General features: G+C 56.0%; 2 protein-coding genes across 2 annotated transcripts in view; one reads left to right on the forward strand and one right to left on the reverse strand.

Moving 5' to 3' along the window:
- Positions 1 to 275: 275 nt before the first annotated feature.
- LOC146336843 (uncharacterized) lies at positions 276 to 4,393 on the reverse strand. The gene is made up of 2 exons (XM_084817891.1): positions 4,012 to 4,393; positions 276 to 615 (listed from the first exon to the last, which is right to left on the reverse strand). The coding sequence occupies exons 1-2, from the start codon at positions 4,391 to 4,393 to the stop codon at positions 404 to 406; spliced, it is 594 nt and encodes a 197-aa protein (XP_084674017.1). The 3' UTR covers positions 276 to 403.
- Positions 4,394 to 6,204: 1,811 nt separating this feature from the next.
- Positions 6,205 to 16,826, forward strand: part of LOC146336844 (heparan sulfate glucosamine 3-O-sulfotransferase 4-like) — a 130,493-nt gene continuing 119,871 nt past the window's right edge. Inside the window, exons 1-2 of the mRNA XM_084819171.1 lie at positions 6,205 to 6,381; positions 6,508 to 6,719. Of these exons, the coding sequence (XP_084675297.1) occupies positions 6,205 to 6,381; positions 6,508 to 6,719 (389 nt within the window). The remainder of the gene's footprint in view (positions 6,382 to 6,507; positions 6,720 to 16,826) is intronic.

Genomic DNA, 16,826 nt, shown 5'->3' on the forward strand with positions numbered 1-16,826 from the left:
GCAACTTTTCCTTCAAAATGAAACTGGTGATGAGCATGATTTTTTTTTTTTTTGAAGTGTGATCAGTGTCAGGTGGTAGTGATTCCTGCCAGCTCAGTCCTGCCTTGTTCAGCACTGCTGCCTTGTTTTCTGGGAGGAAAAGTGGCTTCCTTCTCTTCCATATAAAGGCAGTAACTCCAGCATCACTCAAGAAAGGCAGAGACCTCCAGAGATGCTTAAATTTCCAGCCATGTCATAAATCAAAGGCAGAAACAAGACTAAGCAAGGCTCCTGTTGCTGAGCTGGAAAAGGCTCCTGTATATTTATTGCAATGGCAAAAAGAGCAGGCAGAATCTGCTACATTAAAAGAAAAAAATCAGCTAGCAATGTTTCACATGACTTTGTGAATGCCAAAGTCATGCCTTTACTCCCACTGGCTAGTCACTCTAGCATGATGTGGTGGTATGACATGGCCATGCTTCTTCGACATGAGATGCTCTGTGAGGAGCATGCAGCATGCTGAAGCACCCATCTCCTTGTCCTCCTGCCACGCCCATTGCTGGTCACTTCCTTGTGTCTCTTGACTGAAGTCAGATCCTACTAGGGTGCGGGAAAGGGTTCCCAATCTGCCACTCCCTAGCAACAAAGAAACAACATGTGTGGGAACGTCCAAGGTTTTATTGATCAGTGTCTGAGATGGAGGAGATTCTGAGGCATATGCTGTGGGGTTGCCAACCAATCATCTCAGCAGGCAGGATTCCTTCCCTGTCCTACCTGGAGATACTGGGGCTTGAACTCTGCATGCAAAGCAGGGGCTCTGCCACTGAGCTGCCCCCTCCCCCCGCACTTCTGGAGTGTGAAGATCTCCCCATTTTATTCATTTATTCTGCATTAAGCTTTCAAAATCCACTTAGTTGAAGGAGGCTGGGAGCCAAGCATTTGCAGCGATATCTGTAAGGCTGAAGATGCGACAACTTCCCCTATCAGTTTTTGTTGTCCTAGTCCCCTTTCCAGTCCCATCCCACCCTTCCTGCTAGGAGAAGCTCATCCTCCTCACTCTGCAAGGTCTTTTCTGGCTTTCCACAGGAGGGCTCCAGTGCTCGAAGTTGGAGTTCAGCTGCTGGAAGCTGAAGCAGGCTAGACGGGCCCTCCATTTCCAGTCCACCATGTGATGGACTGGGGAATCACAACATGTCAGATTCCAAGTCCAGCCCAGCAGGATGCTTTTTCACTTTCAGGAGTTGGTGGCAGGCGGACGGCAGTGTTTTCTTTCCTCATCGTTGACATTGTCTCCTTTCAGGTTCCAGATTTGTCACTCGCTGCATCATGGAGAAGGAATGGCCAGGCATGTGGGGCCTGCATCCATCACTTCGCCATAAAAGGTGAGGCTGGAAAGCTCTTGTGACGCTATGAGGGGGAGGGGACAGCTGTCACCCCAGCCAAAGGAGTTTGCTTTGACAGCAACTCCAAATGTGGCTCCAGGCCAAATTTGCCCACTCCTAGCAATGGCTGTTTTTAACCTGAGCGACACACCTCTCAGCACTGTTTCTAGTTGTCCAACTGAGCAGGGGCATTATTCCCAGGGAGACAGGGGCCTAGTTGGAAGCAAGGCACCCCTGGATTGCCCTAGAATCCAGAATATGTGGAAGCGGACTGTAGTCAGTGTTACAGGGAATAAAAACATAAGACCCTGCTGGATCAGACCAAGGGTCCATCTAGTCCAGCATTCTGCTCACACAGTGGCCAACCAGCTGCCCACAGGAAACCCAGAAGCAGGACATGAGTGCAACAGCAACCGCCACCCCATGTTCCCAGCAACTGGTGTACATAGGCTCACTGCTTCTGGTACTGGAGGTAGCACATAGCCATTAGGACTAGTAGCCATTGATAGCCTTCTCCTCCAGGAATTTGTCCAGTTCCCCTTTAAGGCCATACAAAGTGGTGGCCCTGACTACATCTTGTGGTAGCAAATTCCATTAGCTATGTGCTGTGTGAAGTGACTTCCTTTTATCTGTCCTGAATCTCCCACCAATCTGTCCTGAATCTCCCACCAATCAGCTTCATGGGATGACCCCATTAGCTTCTAGTATTATGAGGGAGAAAAATGTCTCCCTCTCCACTTTCTCTACACTGTGCATAATTTTGTACACCTCTATCGTGTCTCCCCTCACCCTTTTTCCCAAGCTAAACAATCCCAGCTGTTGTAACCCTCTCTCATAGGGAAGATGCTCCAACTCCTTGATCATTTTAGTTGCCCTCTTCTGCACTTTTTCCAGCTTTGCAGTATCGATTTTTAGGTGTGGTGACCAGAACTGTGCACAGTATTCCAAGTGTGGTCGCACCATAGATTTGTACAAGGGCAGTATGATGTGGGCAGTTTTATTCTCAATCCCTTTTTTAATTATGCCTGACATGGAGCTGGCCTTTTTTTACAGTGGCTGTACACTGGGTTGACATCTTCACTGAGCTGTCCACCCCAACCCCAAGATCTCTTTCTTGGTCAGTCGCGGCTCGCTCAGATCCCAACGGGTTATACTTGAAGTTGGGTGGTTTTTTTTGCCCTAATGTGCATCACTTCACACTTGCTTACATTGAACCACATTTGCCACTTAGATGCCCTTTCCCGTTTGGAGAGATCCTTTTGGAGCTCCTTGCAATGCCTTTTTGTGACTGGTTGGCTACCCTGCATGGGTGTCTTTTCCTTGAAGGATCTTTTCCATTTCCTGCTGTTCAACAAAAGCTCTGACTTTGGAACAAGTGTGGTGTCTTCTTTGCCAAGGACAGGTGGACAGGGGCTCCCCCCCCCATTTTGAGTTGGCCTCAGGATGGGAGTCCAGGGACAAGGGTTGGCTCCTTGACCAGCACAGAGGGGCAGAAGCCTCTCCTTGGGAGTCCAAGGACTGTGAGGGGACCTCACTGCCCAGTAGGGATGTTGGAGAATTTCTCCACGAATCTCCGGGAGGCCGAATGCCAACGCATTCGGCCCCCCAAAATTGGTGGGGAAATTCTCTGACACCCCCCGCCCCCCCCGGGATGGGACTTACCTCGCGCGAATGTCCCTCGCGGCGGCGGGTCCTGGCAGCGTTTCGGTGGCCAGTCTTCCGACCGGCTGCTGCCGCTGCCGCCATTTCCAAGTAAAGTGTAAAAAAAGAAAAGAAAAAACGTGATAGGCTACGTAAAGATTTATATAGCCTATCACGGCTGACTTTGAAAATCTAGCTGTGATAGGCTATGTAAATCTTTACGTAGCCTATCACGGTTGTTTTTTTTTTTTACACTTTACTTTTTTCTTTCGCGGCCGGGGAGACGGGGCGCTCCCCCCCGGCCAGAATTTGGGCGGGGAGGGATGGGGCGCCTCCCCCCGCCAAGAATTTCAGGGGGAGAAACAGAGTGCCCCCCCGAAAACAGCTGCGGGACCAGGTAAGGGACTTTCGTCCATCCCTGCTGCCCAGGAGAACGACCTGGATGGGGGCTGCTGCTAAGGCAGTCCAGGAGGGAGGGCGGGGAAGGGGGGCAATGGGGGTAACTGGGATGCCATGGGGGGGCAGGGGTGGTCTGTTCAGCTTGGTCACCTGGGGATGGACCAGAAGGGCTACTTGCAGGGGACCATCGGCTGACCCAAGCGGGACTCCTGCTGACAGGAACGGGTGTGGCTGATGCCAGTTAAGTATCCCCAGCCCAGGCAATGGCCCCAACCACTCCACCAGCTGTCCCACCCCGGAAGGCGGGGACCTTGGAGGAGGTGCCACCTCCCAGCACACGGCCAGGCCTGTACGACGGCCCGGCACAGGGCCGCCACGGCTGAGTTCGGAGGGTGGCTATCCAGGGGCCGCGCTCCCCCGGGCCTCACACGCAGTTGCCACTGGGCACGTGCAGCGAGAGAGAGGCAACTGCTTGGGCCCCCCCCGCCCCCCCATGGCAGCACGCCCAGGGAAGCGGGCTCTGCTCCACTCCCCAATTCCAAGAGACGTGAAGTGGCTTCTGCCGCAGGCGTAGGACTGGTCAGGATCACCCCGCCCCACTCGCACCCACCTGGAGCGGCTAACGGCGGCTGAAACCTCCGACCTGAGCACCGGGGGCGGCCTCGGCGCTCGCCGGCACGGCGCCAGGCTCGCAGCTGCGCTGGCGGGCCAGCTCCCGAAGGCAGCGCGCCGCCGCCTGCACGGCGAGAGGGCGAGCCCGCGCCGGGCAGCCCCGGGGCAAGCGCGCCGAAGGCCGGGCAAGCGACCGCGGGCTTCCCGGGGCCCGCCCCCTCGCCCCGCCTGGCCTTTCTGAAGGGCGGGAGGAGCCTCGGCCGCGCCCGCCCCCCGGCTGTCTGGCCCGCGTTGGCCGGGCGGCTGCGAGGGAGCCCGGCAGCGGCGGGGCGACTGACGGGGCGCCCAGACCCCTGCTTCAGATGGCTGCGGGCGGCCATCGGCCCGTATCAGAAAGGAGCAGCCTTTGTCTGGGCGAGAAGCGCGCGGAGCCTCTCGTCCAGCGGAGAGCAGCAGCGAGCTTCGGCTTGCGCGGGAAGGAAGGAGGGAGCGGGCGAGCTCCCTCCAGCTGCCTCGGCCAGGCCTGGGAAGCCAGCCGGGGAGACCCCGATTACGCCGCGGGTCGCGGCGCTCGTTCGCTTCCCCCGGAGCGCTGCGCGTGCCAGAGATGAAACGCAGCCCGAGGCGACCGCCGCTTGGCGGGCGGCCCGTCCCCAGCATCAGCCCGCTTCTTCAGCCGGCGGCCGGCCCGGAGGGTCGTAGCCAAGAGAGGGGGCTGTGTGCAGACCCCCCCCCCCGTGGCCTTCGGCCTGTCCTGCAAGGCGGACTCTCGAGATCCTGTGGAAAGCACCGAGGCCACTCGGGAAAGGCAGCGGAGGAGGAGATATTCGCCCCACACGTAGCAACGAGTGACGTCCCCACCGCCGCCACCGATCTCCCACCCCCACGCAAACGGACGGGGGACGGAGGCGGAGGGAGCCCAACTTGCCCAAGGCCACACGAGCTGGTCCCTCAGCCTCATGCCCCCATTTGTAAAGTGGGAACAGTGGCCTACCCGGCGAGGTTGCTGCGGAGAAAGTTAAAGCTCCCCCCGCCCCGCGTCTCCCACAACACAGCAGGGAGACGGACGAGAGACGGCGGGCAGGTGAAAGCCGCCCCCCGCGCCGCCCCAGGGGGAAGCGCCAGCCTGCCTCCAGGCCTCCCCTGCCTGGGCCAGCTGAAGGGCCGGGCACGCACGCCAGCCGCTGGAGGCGCGGAGGGCAAGGCCAGCGGAAGCGCCGGGCCCTCGAGTCCCCTCCCGGGGCGGCGGGCGGATGCTTGGCGTCCACCGCAGAAGTTCCGTGCCAAGCAATTTCGGCCAGCGCCTCCCCGGCTCTGGACAAGTTACCCCAGAGAGGAGACCGGGGAGCCTTCGCGGCCTCTCCGGGCTTCTGCGCCAGGGCTGTGCCGAGGCAGCCACTCAGCCCGGCCTCGCGAGGGGCCGGGGAGGAGGCGGCTGCGGACAGGGCGCCCCGCCACTCGGAGCCGACGCCGCGGAGAGCGGCGCGGGCCGCGCGCTGCGCCGTGCTTGCCCGCGGCCCACGCCTGGAAAGCCTCCCGGCCCCTCCCGCGAAGCGTGGCTGTGCTGGGCGTGAAGAGCGGCCGGAGATCCAGCCCCAGGGGCCCTGGTGCTGCTGCGCCGCAGCCCGCGCGCCGGCTGCTCCTCCTCCGCGGGCACGGCGGGGACGAGCGGGGCATGCGCTCCTCCGCGATCGGAGAGGCCGCCAGCCAGAGCGGGCCGTGGCACTTTGCACATCCCCAGAAGCCCTCTTCCAGGGCCCCGGCCGGCAGCGCTGGGGCGACCCGCCAGGCCGCCTGCACGCGCGGTTGGGGGCGGGGCTGGGAGCGCGCTCCTTCCCCGCCCTCCTACCGCCGGCCGGCCGACCCACCGGGCGTCAGCAAGCCGCCGCCGCCCTCGGCTCCCCGCCCCTCCTGGCCCCGCCCCGCCGCGCCGCGCCGCCTCCGCCTCGGCATCCAGCACAAAGTTTAGCGGGGACTCCCTCGCTCGAGTCGCATCGGCGGCAGCGGGAGCGGCAGCGCCTGGCCAGCCGAGGGGGCCCGCCCGGGCGGCGCGCAGGAGGCGGCTGTGCCATGCGGGGCTCCCCGCGGGCGGCGGCGGGGCTGGCGGGCGGCGGCCCATGCAGCCGGGGGGGCTGCGGCGGCGGCCGGGCGGCTGACAGGATGCGGCCGGCGCTGAGCGCGGGCAGGCGGCATGGCCCCCCCGCCTAAGGGCCCCCCCGCCCGCAAGCTGCTCTGCATGTGCAGCCTCTCTCTCTGCCTCACCTACGCCTGCTACAGCCTCATGGGGGGCCCTGCCGCCGTCCGCTCCCCGCTCGCCACCCAGGGCGCCCCCAGCCCCTCCTCGCCCCCGCCGCCGGACAGCGCCCCCGCGTCTCCCCGCGACGGCAGCCCGTCGCGCCTCCGGACACCGCCGCCACCCTCCACAGCCGCTCCGAGGGGCGCCTCTGAGCACGACAGCACCAGCGCGGCCGCGGACCTGGGCCCACTCGCGGAGGAACCTGGTGCCGCCGCCGCGGGCTCCGACCGCCCCACTGCCACTCCGGACTACGGGGAGAAGCGGCTGCCGCAGGCGCTGATCATCGGCGTGAAGAAGGGGGGCACACGCGCCCTCCTGGAGGCGCTCCGCGCGCACCCCGACGTACGTGCCGTAGGCACCGAGCCGCACTTCTTCGACCGAAACTACGGCGAGGGCCTCGGCTGGTACCGGTAAGGGGCGTGGGCGGGAGGGTGTGCGGAGCCGGCGGCGCCAGCAGCCCTTTCCCCGCGCTGGGGACGTGGGCAGGATGGAACGGCGGGTCTGGGGCGACCTGGCGGCCTCTGAGCAGCCTCGGCTTGGCGGGCGGGAGCGAGGCGGCCGAATGTCCCGCTTGCGCGGAGGGCGCCTTGTGCGCGCTCTGCCCCCGAGTGCCGCGCCTTCGAACGCGGGGCGGGGCGGGGCGGTCGCCGGCCGGGAGCCGCGCCGCCCCAAGTGGCTCCCGCGGCGCTCGGAGGGAAGGGCCTCGGCGGAGCAGCGCGCCCGCCTTTTGCGCGCCCGACCCCCGGGGCAGGGCCTGGCTGGGCCGCGGCGGGCGGTGGGCTTGCGCGCGTCGCCCTGCCCGCCAGCCTGAGGGCGAACCGGTTTGAAAGTCGTCGGCGAGCCGCCAGGAGAAGGAAGTTCTCTGAGTGGGCGCACGGTGCTGCGGCCGGATGGTTCTGCGCCTCTTCCTTCCACATGCCAGTCGAGCTACTTGCAAGCGAGGAAATCCATTTTGAGCTCGGCTGGGGAGGGCGGCTGAAGGGTCTTCCGGCACAGGCGAGGCGCCCCCCAGGAGCGGAGGCCGAGGAGCAGGGCGGTCAGGGGCGCCTCAAGCCAGGGGGCCAGGCGTGGGCCGAAGGGCCCGGCGCTTGGCGCAGACCTTGCGGGGGGCCAAAGGGCTGCGCCGCGCCGGCAGAGCGCGCGGGAATGTTCTCCCGTTTCCCAAGCCCGGCAGTGGCTAAGCCCACGTGACGCAGCCTGCCTTCCCTGGGCTCCATCCCGGGAAGCCTTGGCCTCTTCTGGCCGAGAATGGCCGGCTGTCGAAAGCCGTTCGCGCGGTGCAGATTTGGCTTCTCTGGATTTGGCTTCCCTCGCCTCCCCTCCCCTCCCCTCCGGAAACCGCCGTGCGTGAAAGCAGCGAAATCCACACGGCTGCCGGATCTGGGGAAGACCCCGGCCGGCCGGCCGGCTCGCGAGAGCGCGGCCTTCGGGCACCGGGACGCGTCCGGCAGGGGCACTCGCCACCCCTCCCCGTGCAGCAGAGCCTCGCCCCGCTCAGCCCTCGCGGACCGGGGCCTCCGAGGCCCTTCCCGAGGCAGTCCCGCAAGGCTGCCTGACGAGCCGGAGAGCGATGCGGACCAAGGCGTCTCCATCTCGGGAGGCGTTTTCTGGGGGAGATGTGGATGTGGCAGCTGCCGCCCCGCCGCGCCCGGTCATGTGCCCCCCCTCGCCGGACCCCAGGGCCTGGCGAGGGGAGGCCGCGGAGGCCGCTGGTGCTGGGAAGGAGCGCCCGGTGGCTGCGGTCGTTTCCCTCGCGCGGTTTGGGCGGGGAAGGAAGCCGGCGGGCCCTCGGGCGTGCTGTGCTGTGCTCCCGAACAGCCCGCGCGCTGCTTCGCGGGAGAGCCTCAGCGGGTTGCCATGGCGAAAGGAGCGGGGAGCCGGGCGGCGGGAGCAGGCTGGGGAGCGGCCGCCGGGCTCTGCTCCGGCCGGAGAGCTGCAGGAAGAGGCTCTGGCAGATGGTGCCCGGTAGTAGGAGCTGCAGCGTGGCGGCGTGTGTGTCGGCTGGCATCAAGGCCGGACCTCCGGTGTTGGCCTGCAGGTGCAGCTGTGGCCGAGTTCCTGCCTCCGTTTCTGTTGGATAGCTTTACGCCTTCTCCTGGGGCATCCAAAGACAGCAAGCCTCGGATGCCCCAGAAAAAGCCTTCAAATGCCATAATGTGCCCATCTCCAGTAGGGGATTTCCTTCTGACCCCAGCTAATGGCCACCCTAATGCAAAGATGCTCACGTCTGCTTCGCCGCTCCGATTGCAGGCATACGGTGTACCCCATTGGATTGGTGGCTTGCCGTATTGGCCCCTAGCCTTCCAGCTGAGAACGCCACAGCATCCCTCCATGGAGACTTTGCCTTTTGCTGCCACGGCTGCCCCTCTGGAGAGCATCTTTCCGTTCTTGTGCAATGGAGTAGATGGATTTTTTTTTTTAACTAAAGAACAAGGAGCTGTGAGCTGTTATTTATGTTACCCTGAGAGCTTTGGCTGTAGGGCAACTCATAAATTGAATTATTATATTTATGTATTATTATTGTTGTTATTATTAATGTTAGTCGTAGTAGCAATCTCTGCCCTTAGTGCTGATCAGCAGCCAGGCCCTTGCCCTCATTGTGTTCCTCCTCACATTTCAGCTTCCCTACTTGTTCAGTGACTCTCCCTCTTGGCTGTTGATCTTATATTCTCTATCATTTGCTTTTTGTGTGGCTAATCTTGGTTCAGTTTAGAGCAGATTATAATTAAGTGCCTTGGAATTCTTGGCTTCTGATTTCAACTGTCTGGCTTTTTCTGCAAGCTGCAGAAAAATGTGAATGGTTTTCTGGATGGGTCATGGCCTTTAAAGCTGTGTGCAAGCCTTGGGCAAACTGGCTTTTCAGGACTGCTGCGCTTGTCCCAATGGCCAAAGTTTCTGTGGAAAGGAGCATGTGCGGAAGTGGAGCCAGCTGTGTTCCCCTCCTGTGTGCTCTCCTCAGGCCCACCCCCCGCACACCAAACACATTTGAAGGTTGTTGCACTGAGACACTCACAAGCGGGGGTGGGGTGTCGTCTCCTGGGCTTAGGTTCCCAGCGCCCTGCGGTCCACAAAAGTGGCTCTGCTCCAGGCCTCGTGGCTCAGGGTTCCCCCGCGCTCCTCCTCCTCCCTAATGAAAAGACAGAGGCCTGACTGGCATCATCACAGGATAGTTAGCAAGCCACTGTGGCTTGTTAATCACCCCACCTGTGCTGGCTGGATTCATGTAACTGCCTTTGGTGGGGCAGCTTCTTGTGTCATGCAAACCTGGCGAGAATGACTTGTTGGGGTAGGTACCTCACGCAACAGGGTTCTTCCTGGTTTGTTACCCACCTCAACATGCCATCCTAGCTGGGTCCGCACAACGTGGGCAAGGTTCAAGGGTGATATGCAAATCCCCCCAGCACACAACCAGCACATGGGGGGAGGGGGTGATAAGCCACTGTGGCTTGTTTCCCCCTCTGTGATCATGCGAACCTAGTCAGTGACAGGCCCCTGGACAGACTTCTGTTCTGATGAGGGCAAACTCAGTTGGTTTACTCAGAGGCCTGAGCTTGAAAAACGAAGCTGTTAGCTGTTTCTTACAATTGCATGTCCCATAATACCACAAATCAGATTTCCAGGATACACAACCTTTTGATTCATAGGGAATTAAATGTGTAACAGCTGTTCATCTGACCAAACGTGTAACAAATTCCTATACAATGACTGTTTTTGCTTCACCTGAAGGCAGCAGCAGGTTACATGTGAGCAACAGACCAACTTTAGATGACAGCTAGAGATGGGTAAACTGCCAGCGGCTTACATGAGATTGACACGCTCCCCCCCCCCAGCCCCCCTGGGAAATGAGTTTGGCTTATTTCTGAGCCAGTCCAAATCCGGCAGCAGCCACAGGGAGAGCGAGCGGAGGAAGGGAGTCTCTCCTTTGCACCGCTCCCTGGGGCCTGGTGGACTGCAGAGTGCACCTGGGGGGGGGGGCACGGCCCTGGCGAGCGCCCGGAAAGCATGCTGACACAGCAGCAGCCCTTGAGAAAATGGCATTTCCTACTGTCCGCTAAGGCCTTGTGTCTTGGTGCTGGCGGGGGACGACCGCCCCCCTTTCCTCCCCCTGAGGTAGCTTGCTGACATTTGCTGCCCCAGCCAGGCAAGTGGGATTTAAAGAGAAGGGGGTTTGGGTGGATGGGAAGGGGATTGGATGGGAATTCTTCTTGGGCTTGATTTTTAACCTGAGCTGGAGAAGCCTTTAAGGCTGCTAATGCTACCCTCCTGTTTGAGGCCAGCCTCACGAGCCCCTGAAAGGTCTGTCTGAGTCCTGGGAGGAATTCTGCCAGCATCTCTCATGTCATGTTGCATGAAGAGACAGGCCGGATATGGACCACAGCTCCGTGGCACAGCAGCATTCTCTTCCTGGCCAGCGAGGCTGCGCCATGCCCATGGGAGACTCTTCTCCACTGCTCTCCACAGAGAGGCTCCACAAGACGATCCACTGAAGGGCTTCCACGGGCTGGCCAAGGCTGCTCTCTTTGCAGGGTCCTGTAATTTTGGCTGGCCTTGGCCATGCTCAAAACTAGGCACTAGGCCTGCCTCATCCCTGGGCAAGCCCCCACGGCCACGTCACAGAGGGCAGCGCCCTGTTTACCATGGTGAGCACATTGGTCCACGCCTGTTTGGCCCAGGCTTTTATGACGGTGCCTGGGTGGATTTTTATTTATTTATTTTATTTATTTAAAACATTTGTATCCCGCCCTATATCATTAAGATCTCAGGGCAGCGTACAGATAAAATAAATTTAAATAGTATAAAACAATTAATTTAAACACCTAAAAACATTAAACCATTAAACTAATACCAGTTAAAATCTAAAACAATAAAACAGTGGGCTACTTTAGGGAATGTATTTAGCCCTCAAAGGTGTTGGTAAAAAGCCATGTTTTCACTTGGTGCCCAAATGAAACCAATGTCTGTGCCTATTGGGCCTCCAAGGGGAGGGCATTCCACAACTGGGTGCCACAGCAGACCTTTTAAATCTAAGATGGCTGGATTTTTCTAAAAAATTAATTATTTGAAGATGTTGTGCATCATCTTACTCTGGCTTTTCAGTGGCCATCCCTATTTGTATTTAATAGTCTCTGCTTTCTGTGGCAAGCATATAACTGAAACAGTGATAAGATGGTGTAGGAGCTGAGTGTGAGCTGCGATTTCTGCGCCCAGTTTAAACCTTGCCCATGAAGAGGGCTGGTGCAAGCCTCTAGAGCAGGTCCCCAGCCATTTTGGACCTGGGGCTCATCTGGGAATTTGAGACCACGCCGTGGGCACTGCCACAAAATGCCTCATCAGGGGATTGCCGCTTTGGTGTCTCCCTGTCGTGTCTGTGGATCTGAGGCTGCGTCTTATTCAGCAAAAACCTTTGCTTCAAGGCTATTGGACACTGCAGCATCTCTTTAATAAGGGATTGTCTTATTCGGCTAATTGCTGGCGGTGCAATATATCCAGTGCTTCTTTTAAACATATTTTGGCAATGACCAGTAGCCTTTAATATTCACTGATGTGCGCACTCTTTTAAATTATTTACCTGCTTCCTGGAAATTTACAAAAGGTCAGTGTAAATGTGTTATTTGCACCCTTTTGACAGCTAAAATACTAATATTACAATATTGGAAGGATAAACACTCACCTCCTGTAATGCAATGGACTGAGGACCTTACAACACTTTCAATATTTGAACAGGTGGTACATAGATATCACCTTCAAATGGATACTTCTTTGGATATTTGGTCTACTTTTGTTGCAGCCCATGTATAATTGCTGGGAAGTTGTATGCATTTGATACAAATCCATGTATGTATATTAAAAATGAAATTGTGTGTGTGTGTGTGTATATATCTATTTTGGGTGCTCGCAGGCACCATGTTGGGGACCCATTTGTGGGCGTCATTGACGGTGCCTGCAGGTGCCATGGGCCTGTGGGCACTGTATTAGGGGCCCCTGCTGTAGAGGGGAGGGGCTGTGGCTCAATGGTAGAGCTCCTGCTTTGCATGCAAAAAGCCTCAAATTCATCTCTAGGTATGGGTGGAAAGATCCCTGCCTGAAATCCTGGAGAGCCATGGCTACCAGTCAGTATTGACAGTACTGGCCTAGATGGACCAAGGGTTTGACTTTGTCTAAGGCAGCTTCCAGCGTTCCAGTTTTTCAAGAACAGTCCAATTGCCTCAGCCCCACGTCTGTAACATATAGGGAGATAACATTGTGTGACCTTAAGGGTGGTTTTACAGGTCACTGAGATAGTTCCAAGCACCCCAGAGGTGCCACGTGATTGTATTCTGCCAGCCACCCATCTCCCTCCCCACTGCCATCAGCCCACACTATCGAGGACATAGCAGTACCAGGCATGCAATGCTGTGGAAAGGGTCCAAGGTGACTGAGGTGCTCTTGAGCTGCAGGGAGAAAGGATGACAAGCTAGTGTGATGTGGGGGAGATTTTTCCCAGCCCTACATAGGGCAACCCATCCACTATATCCCGGCCCCACCCAGATCCTGCCCTGGGCAATGGCAGCTCTTGATTCTCCACAGGAAGTGCACACGGGTAGCGGAGAAGCAAGCCCCTTGGGCCGCGAGAAAGTCCTTCTGGCCTGTGAGACTTCTCTGTTCACGGACAGCTGGCGACCTCCGTGGAAAATACTGCTACGCCTCCCTTGGAATCCCTGGGTCCTCTCTTATCCCTCATCTCCTGCTGCCCTCGGAAGTCTTACCAATCCAAGAATCACCTTCTCGACATTTAGCAGGGTCCTGAGCCATCCATCTCCTACTGCCATCAGCCATTGGTCATCCTGAAGTTTTAAAGGCTCAGACTTTTACTATCTAGTGTTGTTTTTGTCATCCACTATAACATTTGCTCAGAATCATCTCAAGGATGTATGTGTGTGTTTCTTGGCTTGCATATTGAGCATGCTACAGATGGGTGATGCTGGCTCTGTAGTTCAGATTTTAGCGACTGAAGAAAAGTGAATCGTAGACGTTGCTTGGGATTCCCTCAGGGCTGAGTGCATAAATTAGCAGAGGGCCATGGCAGTATGCTGGGTGGAGAATCTAACCTGGACTCCTCAGCAGTGAAGTAATGCTGGGGGCGGGGGCCAGACTTCAGTCTTGCTGGCCCGGCTTTGTGTTTTACTAGAACCCTGAGATCCACAAATTGGAGCTTGGTACAAAAGACAAACTTTGAATTACAGAATTCTGATCCCAGAAATGTGTTCTCAGTACCTGAACTGAACTGAACCCTCAGTCCTTCCAAACAAAAACTCACTTCTAGTTGCCTCAAGCTTTCTTCACTTGAACTTCATAATTTGGGGCAGCTTGAGGGGGGGCTTGTTGCACCCATTGCTAATAATTGGGAGTTTGAGACCCTTGCTGATCATTGGTACATCCAAATCAACCATCTGCCCTCGCCTGAAATAATAAACAGGCCACCAGTTTAGCTGCCTGCACAGCTCTCTTCTTGGGAAGGGGCCACGTGGTTCCCGGCTGGTGGCTGTTCCAAGCAATCTGCAGGCTCTGGCATGGGAGGTGTCTGTGTTGCATGCTTATTCCTGAGTCTCAAGATCCTCATAACCCACTGAGGGCTGGGCAGCCTCTTTTTGTCAAGGCTCAAAAATAGTGATTAAAAATGAGTATTGCCACAAGTCATTCATAGAATCATAGAATAGTAGGGTTGGAAGGGGCCTACAAGGCCATCGAGTCCAACCCCCTGCTCAGTGCAGGAATCCAAGTCAGAGCATCCCTGACAGATGGCTGTCGAGCCTTGTCTTGAAGGCCTCCAGTGTGGGAGAGCCCACCACCTCCCCAGGTAATTGGTTCCATTGTCATATTGCTCTTACAGTCAGGAGGTTTTTCCTGATGTTCAGGCAGAATCTGGCTTCCTGTCACTTGAGCACATTATTCCGTGTCCTGCACTCTGGGATGATCAAGAAGAGATCCTGGCCTTCTTCTCTGTGACAGCCTTTCAAGTACTTGAAGAGTGCTATCATATCTCCCCTCAGTCTTCTCCTCTCAAGGCTAAACAGGCCCACTTCTTTCAGTCTCTATTCATAGGGCTTTGTTTCTAGTCTGATCATCGTTGTTGCCCTCCTCTGAACCCTCTCCAGCTTGTCTGCATCCTTCAAGTGTGGTGCCCAGAACTGGACACAGTACTCCAGATGAGGCCTAACCAGTGCTAAGTAGAGGGGAACTAGTACTTTGCAGGATTTGGAAGCTATGCTTCTATGAATGCAGCCCAAAAGAGCATGTGCCTTTTTTGCAGCCACATCACATTGTTGGCTCATATTCAGCTTGTGATCGACAACAATTCCAAGATCCTTCTTGCTTGTAGTGTTGTTGAGCCACGTATCCCCCATCTTGTAACTGTGCCTTTGGTTTCTTTTTCCTAGGTGCAGAACTTGGCATTGATCCCAATTAAATGTCATTCTGTTGTTTTCTGCCCAGCGCTCCAGTCTATCCAGATCACTTTGAATTTTGTTTCTGTCTTCCAAAGTATTAGCTATCCCGCCCAATTTTGTGTCATCTCCAAATTTGATCAGCATTCCCTGCACCTCCTCCTCCAAGTCATTAATACAAATGTTGAAGAGCACTGGGCCCAGGACTGAGCCCTGCGGTACCCCACTCGTTACCTCTCCCCAGCTTGAGAAGGTCCCATTGATAAGCACTCTTTGAGTCCGATTGTGTAGCCAACTGTGGATCCACTGGATCATTGTTTCATCTAGCCCACTTTGAGCTAGTTTGCTCATCAGGAGATCATGGGGCACTTTGTCGAAAGCTTTGCTGAAGTCGAGGTATATGATGTCTACAGCATTCCCATGGTCCACAAGGGAGGTGACTTGATCAAAAAATGAGATCAGATTTGTCTGGAAGGACTTGTTTTTGACAAATCCATGTTGGCTTCGAGTAATCACGGCATTGTTGTCAAGGTGCTTCCAGATGGATTGCTTTATCATCTGCTCCAGAATTTTCCCAGAGATTGACGTCAGACTGACTGGTCTGTAGTTCCCAGGTTCCTCCTTTTTACCCTTTTTGAAGATATGGACAACATTATCCCTCCTCCAGTCATCTGGCACTTCCCCCATCCTCCATGATTTCTCAAAGAGAATAGACAGCGGTTCTAAAAGTTCTTCTGCCAGTTCCTTTATTACTCTAGGATGCAGTTCATCTGGCCCTGGAGAGCTGAACTCATTCAAAGTAATTAGGTGTTCCTTGACCATATGCCTATCGATCTCAAGCTGCAATCCTGCCCCTTCAGCCTGTGCTTTGCCAGGGGGGGTCATAGACCCTCTTTTGGGAGAAGACTGAGCCAAAGTAGGAATTGAGCACCTCTGCCTTTTCTTTGTCATCTGTTATCGTTTTGCCATCCTTATTTAATAGCTGAACCACCATTTCTTTCCTCTGCCTTTTACTATCCACGTAGCTGAAGAAAGCCTTTTTGTTGTTTTTAACATCCCTTGTTAACCTCAGCTCATTCTCAGCTTTTGCCTTCCTGACGCCATCCCTGCAATTCTGTGCTATCTGCCTGTACTCTTCCTTTGTTGCTTGGCCTTCTTTCCACTTCCTATATGTGTCCTTCTTTGTTTTCAGGTCATCCCTAAGCTTTTTGTGAAGCCACATTGGCTTCTTCTGTTGTCTTCCAGCTTTTCTTCTTGTTGGAATTGTTTGTGATTGTGCCTTGAGAATTTCCTTTTTTTAAAGCTCCCACCCATCTTGGACTCCTTTTCTCGTTAGCGTCGCTTGCCATGTGACCTTACTGATCATTGTTCTGAGTTTATGAAAATCAGCTTTCCTAAAATCCAGGGTACACGTTTGACTACACTCTGCTTTTGCTTCCCTTAGAACCAAGAACTCAAATGCAACATGGTCGCTTTCCCCCAGAGTTCCTGTAACTGCTACTTTATCCACTACGTCATCTCTGTTGGTTAGGATCAAGTCAAGGATAGCCGATCCTCGAGTTCCTTCCTCTACTTTCTGTAGGAGGAAGTTATCCACCACACAAGTCAGGAATTTCCTGGAGGGGCCATGTTTTGCAGAATTTGTCTCCCAACAAATATTGGGGAAATTGAAGTCCCCCATTACTCATCATGCTTCCTTGAAACATTGGCCATTTGCTTTTCAAAAGTTTCATCCTGGTCTTCTCCTTGATTGGGTGGCCGGTAGTAGACTCCGACCACCAGGTTCCTTTTATTCTTTGCTCCATTTATTTCAACCCAGATGCTCTAGATGGGGCTACCAAGCTCCTCCTCCTGTATTTCTGTGCAGGGATATGTATTTTTCACATACAGTGCAACCCCACCTCCCTTTCTGTTCCTCCTGTTCTTTTTGAACAAGTTATATCCTTCAGTTGCTGTATTCCAGTCATGAGAGTCATCCCACCAAGTCTCAGTTATACCTATCAGGTCATAATTTCCCTCTTGTATTAAGAGTTCAAGTTCGTCCTGTTTGTTTCCCATACTCTGGGCATTACTATATAGACATCGAAGACCATG

The sequence above is a fragment of the Heloderma suspectum genome, chromosome 12, assembly GCF_057233095.1.
Source record: "Heloderma suspectum isolate Gila_16-S chromosome 12, 16-S_ref, whole genome shotgun sequence".
In the NCBI taxonomy this organism is placed as follows: Eukaryota; Metazoa; Chordata; class Lepidosauria; order Squamata; family Helodermatidae; genus Heloderma; species Heloderma suspectum.